Here is a 10,000-nt window from a genome sequence, read left to right as displayed (position 1 = left end):
TGAAGCGCCTGACGCAGGTGCGTTTAGGGCGTGTCCAAATCCACTTTTGCTAGTTTGACGGCGGAAATAAGGCTCTGTGCGCTGGGCGCATGGTTGAAAAGGGTTGTAGTTAGTGTCTTCATTAATCAGAGGTGTGTTTTGGGCGTAACATGCAATCAACCAATCAGAGATCATCTCCCATTCCCTTTAAAAGCCAGGCGCGTTTGGACCGTGGAGCATTGCTATTATGATGGAGGATTTGCACCGTAATATTTTTGTTTGTATTTTTTTGCATGTGTGTGTGCTGCTGCGCTTCGCTGTGTGTGTAACAAGCATAGTGTGTGTAACAAGCATAGTGTGTGTAACAAGTATAGTGTGTGTAACAAGCATAGTGTGTGTAACAAGTATAGTGTGTGTAACAAGCATAGTGTGTGTAACAAGCATAGTGTGTGTAGCAAGCATAGTGTGTGTAGCAAGCATAGTGTGTGTAACAAGCATAGTGTGTGTAACAAGTATAGTGTAACAAGTATAGTGTGTGTAACAAGCATAGTGTGTGTAACAAGCATAGTGTGTGTAACAAGCATAGTGTGTGTAACAAGCATAGTGTGTGTAACAAGCATAGTGTGTGTAACAAGCATAGTGTGTGTAACAAGTATAGTGTGTGTAACAAGCATAGTGTGTGTAACAAGCATAGTGTGTGTAACAAGCATAGTGTGTGTAACAAGCATAGTGTAACAAGTATAGTGTAACAAGCATAGTGTGTGTAACAAGTATAGTGTGTGTAACAAGCATAGTGTGTGTAACAAGCATAGTGTAACAAGTATAGTGTAACAAGCATAGTGTGTGTAACAAGTATAGTGTGTGTAACAAGCATAGTGTGTGTAACAAGCATAGTGAGTGTAGCAAGCATAGTGTGTGTAGCAAGCATAGTGTGTGTAACAAGCATAGTGTGTGTAACAAGTATAGTGTAACAAGTATAGTGTGTGTAACAAGCATAGTGTGTGTAACAAGCATAGTGTGTGTAACAAGCATAGTGTGTGTAACAAGCATAGTGTAACAAGTATAGTGTAACAAGCATAGTGTGTGTAACAAGTATAGTGTGTGTAACAAGCATAGTGTGTGTAACAAGCATAGTGTGTGTAACAAGCATAGTGTAACAAGTATAGTGTAACAAGTATAGTGTGTGTAACAAGTATAGTGTGTGTAACAAGCATAGTGTGTGTAACAAGTATAGTGTGTGTAACAAGCATAGTGTGTGTAACAAGCATAGTGTAACAAGTATAGTGTAACAAGCATAGTGTGTGTAACAAGTATAGTGTGTGTAACAAGCATAGTGTGTGTAACAAGCATAGTGAGTGTAGCAAGCATAGTGTGTGTAGCAAGCATAGTGTGTGTAACAAGCATAGTGTGTGTAACAAGTATAGTGTAACAAGTATAGTGTGTGTAACAAGCATAGTGTGTGTAACAAGCATAGTGTGTGTAACAAGCATAGTGTGTGTAGCAAGCATAGTGTGTGTAGCAAGCATAGTGTGTGTAACAAGCATAGTGTGTGTAACAAGTATAGTGTAACAAGTATAGTGTGTGTAACAAGCATAGTGTGTGTAACAAGCATAGTGTGTGTAACAAGCATAGTGTGTGTAACAAGCATAGTGTGTGTAACAAGCATAGTGTGTGTAGCAAGCATAGTGTAACAAGTATAGTGTGTGTAACAAGCATAGTGTGTGTAGCAAGCATAGTGTGTGTAACAAGTATAGTAACAAGCATAGTGTGTGTAACAAGCATAGTGTGTGTAGCAAGCATAGTGTGTGTAGCAAGCATAGTGTAACAAGTATAGTGTGTGTAACAAGCATAGTGTGTGTAACAAGCATAGTGTAACAAGTATAGTGTAACAAGCATAGTGTGTGTAACAAGTATAGTGTGTGTAACAAGCATAGTGTGTGTAACAAGCATAGTGTGTGTAACAAGCATAGTGTGTGTAACAAGCATAGTGTGTGTAACAAGCATAGTGTAACAAGTATAGTGTGTGTAACAAGCATAGTGTGTGTAACAAGCATAGTGTAACAAGTATAGTGTGTGTAACAAGCATAGTGTGTGTAGCAAGCATAGTGTGTGTAGCAAGTATAGTAACAAGCATAGTGTGTGTAACAAGCATAGTGTGTGTAGCAAGCATAGTGTGTGTAACAAGTATAGTGTGTGTAACAAGTATAGTGTGTGTAACAAGTATAGTGTGTGTAACAAGCATAGTGTGTGTAGCAAGCATAGTGTGTGTAACAAGTATAGTGTGTGTAACAAGTATAGTGTGTGTAACAAGCATAGTGTGTGTAACAAGCATAGTGTGTGTAACAAGTATAGTGTGTGTAACAAGCATAGTGTGTGTAACAAGCATAGTGTAACAAGTATAGTGTAACAAGCATAGTGTGTGTAACAAGTATAGTGTGTGTAACAAGCATAGTGTGTGTAACAAGCATAGTGAGTGTAGCAAGCATAGTGTGTGTAGCAAGCATAGTGTGTGTAACAAGCATAGTGTGTGTAACAAGTATAGTGTAACAAGTATAGTGTGTGTAACAAGCATAGTGTGTGTAACAAGCATAGTGTGTGTAACAAGCATAGTGTGTGTAGCAAGCATAGTGTGTGTAGCAAGCATAGTGTGTGTAACAAGCATAGTGTGTGTAACAAGTATAGTGTAACAAGTATAGTGTGTGTAACAAGCATAGTGTGTGTAACAAGCATAGTGTGTGTAACAAGCATAGTGTGTGTAACAAGCATAGTGTGTGTAACAAGCATAGTGTGTGTAGCAAGCATAGTGTAACAAGTATAGTGTGTGTAACAAGCATAGTGTGTGTAGCAAGCATAGTGTGTGTAACAAGTATAGTAACAAGCATAGTGTGTGTAACAAGCATAGTGTGTGTAGCAAGCATAGTGTGTGTAGCAAGCATAGTGTAACAAGTATAGTGTGTGTAACAAGCATAGTGTGTGTAACAAGCATAGTGTAACAAGTATAGTGTAACAAGCATAGTGTGTGTAACAAGTATAGTGTGTGTAACAAGCATAGTGTGTGTAACAAGCATAGTGTGTGTAACAAGCATAGTGTGTGTAACAAGCATAGTGTAACAAGTATAGTGTGTGTAACAAGCATAGTGTGTGTAACAAGCATAGTGTAACAAGTATAGTGTGTGTAACAAGCATAGTGTGTGTAGCAAGCATAGTGTGTGTAGCAAGTATAGTAACAAGCATAGTGTGTGTAACAAGCATAGTGTGTGTAGCAAGCATAGTGTGTGTAACAAGTATAGTGTGTGTAACAAGTATAGTGTGTGTAACAAGTATAGTGTGTGTAACAAGCATAGTGTGTGTAGCAAGCATAGTGTGTGTAACAAGTATAGTGTGTGTAACAAGTATAGTGTGTGTAACAAGCATAGTGTGTGTAACAAGCATAGTGTGTGTGTAGCAAGCATAGTGTGTGTAACAAGTATAGTGTGTGTAACAAGCATAGTGTGTGTAACAAGCATAGTGTGTGTAACAAGCATAGTGTGTGTAACAAGTATAGTGTGTGTAACAAGCATAGTGTGTGTAACAAGTATAGTGTGTGTAACAAGCATAGTGTGTGTAACAAGTATAGTGTGTGTAACAAGCATAGTGTGTGTAACAAGCATAGTGTGTGTAACAAGCATAGTGTGTGTAACAAGCATAGTGTGTGTAACAAGCATAGTGTGTGTAACAAGTATAGTGTGTGTAACAAGTATAGTGTGTGTAACAAGCATAGTGTGTGTAACAAGCATAGTGTGTGTAACAAGCATAGTGTGTGTAACAAGTATAGTGTGTGTAACAAGTATAGTGTGTGTAACAAGCATAGTGTGTGTAACAAGTATAGTGTGCGCGCGCTGTGCATAAGTCTAGGAGCATTTTACTAATTTGCTGTTAAAATAACAATGAAATGCTGCGTTATTGACTTTAGACCAAGTTGTTGTTGGTCAATGGCGCGATCACTTCCCGCTACCTCAAGATAGCAATTCGCCCAGAATGCACCTGAACACACCTCCCTGTAAGACCAGCACGCCCAGAATGCACCTGAACACACCTCCCTGTAAGACCAGGATGCCCAGAATGCACCTGAACACACCTCCCTGTAAGACCAGCACGCCCAGAATGCACCTGAACACACCTCCCTGTAAGACCAGCACGCCCAGAATGCACCTGAACACACCTCCCTGTAAGACCAGCACGCCCAGAATGCACCTGAACACACCTCCCTGTAAGACCAGCACGCCCAGAATGCACCTGAACACACCTCCCTGTAAGACCAGGATGCCCAGAATGCACCTGAACACACCTCCCTGTAAGACCAGGATGCCCAGAATGCACCTGAACACACCTCCCTGTAAGACCAGGATGCCCAGAATGCACCTGAACACACCTCCCTGTAAGACCAGCACGCCCATGGGCGCAAAGATCGGCGCAGGTGCATTTGCTATTTAAACGACGTGGGCGCTGGACGGGAAATTGACAACTGCGCCGGTCTTAAACTAGCAAAGACCGTTGCGTCGGGCTTTGCGCTGCGCCGGGTGCAAGATACGGCCCTCAAACTGAAGCAAAATACCCAAAATCCAAAAGTTTTTGCCTGTAGTGTCTTCCATCAGTCCCCAAATATTACAATTCAGGTAACAAAAAACAAAAAAACAGACAGTAGTGTTTTCCTCTTTTGCTAATTCATCATTGGTGTTAAGAAGGATTGAAACCAGAATCAGTCTTTTCAAAAACCGGATCATTCTGTGAGATGTGTATCCATTTTAGCAGCATGTCCACCACTTCTGTCCAAACTGAAATATCTTAATAATTATTGGATGGATTGCAATAAAATTACAGAACATGGACGTCAGTAAGTACAGCCTGTGCTGAAGTTTTAATCTTGTTAATTAACATGCTCCTGTATTCCCTTTGTAACCACTGAGCATGGCTGTAAGCTGAAGGAGGATGGAGAACAGAGGGATGTAGGAAGGAGACTAGACTAATATGGAGGATGAGAAATGAAACTGACCTCCTGTCCTGTAGCGATGTCTATAGCTGTGTACACCGTCCCAGACGCCCTGAAAACAGACAGCAGTTAAACATCACGTCATCGTAAACCTATTCATTTATTCATTTATTTAAAGCAGCCATATTCTGCTCATTTTCAGGTTCATAATTGTATTTTAAGGTTGTACCAGAATAGGTTTACATGGTTTAATTTTCAAAAAACACCATATTTGTGTTGTACTGCACCGCTCTCTCTCACTGCTGCAGATCCTCTTTTCAGCTGGTCTCTGTTTTAGCTACAGAGTGAGATCTCTTTTCTTCTTCTTCTTCTTCTGTACTATCTTTGATTGCACTGCACATGCCCAGTAGCTCAGATGTAGATCATGTCAGCTAGCTAGCTCCATAGACAGTAAAAGAAAGGCTGTTTCTACAACTTGGGTCAGTTACAAGGCAGGATTAGCTGGGAGACTTCTAAATGAGGGTGCACATGTAAGTAGTTCTTTTGTAGATTATGGTGAACTTGTGTGTGTTGTAGCAGTGCTTTGCTATTGAGAACAAGGTAGCATGCTAGCGTTAGCCATAGCGTTAGCATGCTAACGCTACGAGCTAATGGTTGCGGTAAGCCTGCTCGTTTCAGCTTGTGACGTCACAAGCCGAAACGAGCAGATTTTGAACAGCTCACCCAGAGACTGATGGCAGGACACATTCAGAAACCGTATCTCACTCTAAACAGCATGGATGGGTTTTTTTCAAAGTTTGTATGTGTGTGGAAGCACCAGAGACACAACATAACACCCCAAATCCCAGAAAAAGTGATTTTTTCATAATATGGGCACTTTAAGGTCTAGAAAAACTTGCTTTTTGACTTGAACTTGATCCAAAAGACTTCTACCGTGTTATCAGATGCAAACTCTGGGTTTAGCAGAATTGTAGAATATTATTCTATTGTTTGTAGGATGAACTGAGGTTTGAGTTGTGGATGTGGGAAAAAAAAAAAAGACATTTGAGGACGTCATGTTGGGCTTTGGGATACACTGATCCACATTTCACACAATATTCTGACATTTAATTAAACGACCTATAAATCGATTGATCAAGGAAATAATGGACAGATTATTCGACAATGTAAGTTATCGTTAGATGCAGCCCTTATATAGCCTGGCTGACACCAGACCCTTCTCAGTTGTAACTAGAGTTTAGATTCTCGGCCCGAGCCCGAGCCCGACCCGAGCCAGACCGGACCTCGGGTTGGGCTCGGGCCGTTATTTTCCGCCACATCCTCGGGCCGGGCCGGGCGCACGCATCACACCGGGAGCTTGAAGATGTAAAGAAAAAAAGAAAAACAGGAGAATTAACTTTGAGCAAGTGTGGAGGAAAGTCGGAGGTATGGAAGCAGTTTAAACAAGTCGTGGGCAGTGACAACAATATGTTGTTCATCATTGTTTCTTTTTTTTTTACGTTTCTTCATTCGGATCCACTTGCGATCCGTTCCATTCTAAACTAACATCAGTTTACAGGCTTCGTCCTTGTTGTATTATTCTAAACAGATTTCTGCAGTTCAAACAACTCTGAATTGTAGTTGTGAACGTCAGTTATAACGGTCCACGTATTAAAAAATTGTCGGGTTTAAATCGGGCTCGGGCTCATAATTACAGTTAATGTGTCGGGCCGGGCCGGGCTCGGACGCAACGTGCTCGGGCTCGGGCAGGTTCGGGCTTGATTTTTTGGGCCGATCTAAGCTCTAGTTGTAACTGAGAGTGGGTCTGGGGAAGCTTCATTCACAGCCCATTTCCAAAGGGGCGTCAACCAACGGACGCCGCTCAAATGCGTCTGGGCGCAATTGGATAGTCCTTCAACCAATCAGACCAACGATCTGGGTGACGTAGCAGCGACAGCGGCATCAACGGGTTGCTGCGCTTCGGTGGCCGTCATGTTGAATGTAAACAAAAAGATGCTTACCGTCGCTGCGCTATCGTCCTCCTGTAAAGCCCGCCTCACCGGTTGTGATTGGTGTAAAGCCCGCCTCAACGGTTGTGATTGGCGTAAAGCCCGCCTCACCGGTTGTGATTGGCGTAAAGCCCGCCTCAACGGTTGTGATTGGCGTAAAGCCCGCCTCACCGGTTGTGATTGGTGTAAAGCCCGCCTCAACGGTTGTGATTGGTGTAAAGCCCGCCTCAACGGTTGTGATTGGTGTAAAGCCCGCCTCAACGGTTGTGATTGGTGTAAAGCCCGCCTCACCGGTTGTGATTGGTGTAAAGCCCGCCTCAACGGTTGTGATTGGTGTAAAGCCCGCCTCACCGGTTGTGATTGGTGTAAAGCCCGCCTCACCGGTTGTGATTGGTGTAAAGCCCGCCTCACCGGTTGTGATTGGTGTAAAGCCCGCCTCAACGGTTGTGATTGGTGTAAAGCCCGCCTCACCGGTTGTGATTGGTGTAAAGCTCGCCTCACCAGTTGTGATTGGTGTAAAGCCCGCCTCACCGGTTGTGATTGATGTAAAGCCCGCCTCACCGGTTGTGATTGGTGTAAAGCCCGCCTCACCGGTTGTGATTGGTGCCTCGATTTGGAAACATTGGAAATGGCCGTGAATGGGCTCTTCGTGTTATGGGTTGGTGTGGATCTTATTTTGGTAGTCTGTTTCTGTTCTGTATTTTGCTTAGTTTCCTGTTTTATTTTGATAATCTGTTCTCTGTCTTGTCTTGTCTTGTTTTACTCTCTGTTTTCCCGCCCTTGTGATTGCCCTAATGTTTTTCACCTGTTTCCCATCCTTGTGTCACCTGTCTTGTGTCCTCGCTACCCTGTGTATTTAGTCTTTGTCTTCCCCTTGTCTTTTGTCAGATCATTTTGTGTCCTGGTGCCGTCAGTTTGTGTGTTCTCCGTGTCTGTTCTGGTCCGTTTCTTCCCCTCCTGTATTTCCCTGGTTTTTGACTCCCTTGGTTTGTTTTTGGATGCCTTTTCTTGTTTTGGGAATCGTTTTTTTGCCTGCCTCTTCATCCGGGACTCCCTTTGTTCATTTTTGTGTTTGGACTAATAAATCAGACCTAACAAACCTTCTCCTGCCTTCCTGCCTGCCTCTCACTCTGCGTTTGGGTCCACTATTCCTCACTCCACATAACCCTTCGCCAGATTGACTTGCAGAGCAAATCTCAAATACAGTCCCTCCAGAAAAACGTAATTATGCAATCGCATAATTAGCCAAAGTCCGCATTTTTTCTAATAAATAATTGCCGATTTCCTTGCATGATTTCATAATCCCTGCATTTCCGTTGCAAAAAAGTCACATGTATCTTAGCAGAAAGTTGAAAAATGTTGCGTTTCCTTCACAAAAGAGCAGCCATTTTACCCTGTTGCTATGGGAACGTTATGAAGTGACGTAATTACGCGACGTGAACATCATCGAAAAGCTGCAAACCCCGCAATGAAGCTATGATGAAACCGCAGTTCCTGCAATTTCATCGCATAAAATTGCATAAATATCCAGCATATTCCATCGCATTTTTTAAGAAAACGTGCCGCATAATCAAAACTCCGCATTTTTCTGGAAGGACTGCAAATATGCCGGAAGTTCGTCAGGGTTTTCCCAGGCTAGCCCTTAAATCAATGTGAGCATCAAAACCATCTAAAAGAAATTCTTGCACTGGTCCACAGCGCAAGCTTTGTTTTTAAGCTTTTTAAATGTTATTTATTCCTTATCTGCTCTCGCTTTTCCAGCGTTTCAGACACAGATATGGTAAAAATAACGATCCAAGATTTTGTGAAATTGCAATTTTTATTGCCAAACATAACACCCTAAGGATATGGTGGTATATAGTGTATGTAGAAAGTGGATTAATAAACCCTTTTGTGCTTGTGGATAAAGCAAGAAACAAGTTGACTTAAGGTTTACACTAGAGATGGTCCGATACCATTTTTTGCTTCCCGATACCGATTCTGATACCTGAACTTGCGTATCGGCCGATACCGAGTACTGATCTGATACCAGTGTGTCATACATTTTATTATGTTTTAACAGCTGTATACTACTATCCCTGTATGATGATATGATGTATAACAGCTGTATACTACTATCTCTGTATGATGATATGATGTATAACAGCTGTATACTACTATCTCTGTATGATGATATGATGTATAACAGCTGTATACTACTATCTCTGTATGGATGATATGATGTATAACAGCTGTATACTACTATCTCTGTATGATGATATGATGTATAACAGCTGTATACTACTATCCCTGTATGATGATATGATGTATAACAGCTGTATACTACTATCCCTGTATGATGATATGATGTATAACAGCTGTATACTACTATCCCTGTATGATGATATGATGTATAACAGCTGTATACTACTATCCCTGTATGATGATATGATGTATAACAGCTGTATACTACTATCTCTGTATGGATGATATGATGTATAACAGCTGTATACTACTATCTCTGTATGGATGATATGATGTATAACAGCTGTATACTACTATCTCTGTATGATGATATGATGTATAACAGCTGTATACTACTATCTCTGTATGGATGATATGATGTATAACAGCTGTATACTACTATCTCTGTATGGATGATATGATGTATAACAGCTGTATACTACTATCCCTGTATGGATGATATGATGTATAACAGCTGTATACTACTATCTCTGTATGGATGATATGATGTATAACAGCTGTATACTACTATCCCTGTATGGATGTGATATTATTTCTATCTTTGTTGTCAGTCTGGCTCAGGTTAAACTCTTTGTGAAACATGAACAATGAACGCCACAGAACTTTCTTTTATTATCCAGTTTGACAGTCAGTTATAACGGAAAAACAACATAAATAAACTACTTTAACGTAGATTTTCTTTTTTCCTTCGCTTTATTACGTGGTATCGGATCGGTGCATAAACTCCAGTACTTTCCGATACCGATACCAGCGTTTCAGGCGGTATCGGAGCCGAACATCTCTAGTTTACCAAGTTTTGGATCCTACACTTTGGTTTTCC

General features: G+C 41.4%; 1 protein-coding gene across 3 annotated transcripts in view; it reads right to left on the bottom strand.

The window, feature by feature from the left end:
* pak1 (p21 protein (Cdc42/Rac)-activated kinase 1) overlaps positions 1-10,000 on the bottom strand; it is a 66,848-nt gene that overhangs the window by 16,098 nt on the left and 40,750 nt on the right. For all 3 annotated transcript variants that reach the window (XM_036001405.1, XM_036001407.1, XM_036001406.1), the window contains one exon: positions 5,012-5,060. In XM_036001405.1, the coding sequence (XP_035857298.1) occupies positions 5,012-5,060 (49 nt within the window). The remainder of the gene's footprint in view (positions 1-5,011; positions 5,061-10,000) is intronic.

This window comes from Sander lucioperca, chromosome 5 (genome assembly GCF_008315115.2).
Source record: "Sander lucioperca isolate FBNREF2018 chromosome 5, SLUC_FBN_1.2, whole genome shotgun sequence".
Taxonomy (NCBI): Eukaryota; Metazoa; Chordata; class Actinopteri; order Perciformes; family Percidae; genus Sander; species Sander lucioperca.
The sequence above is the reverse complement of the archived record's forward strand: the minus strand, read 5'-3'. Positions and strand labels throughout refer to the sequence as shown.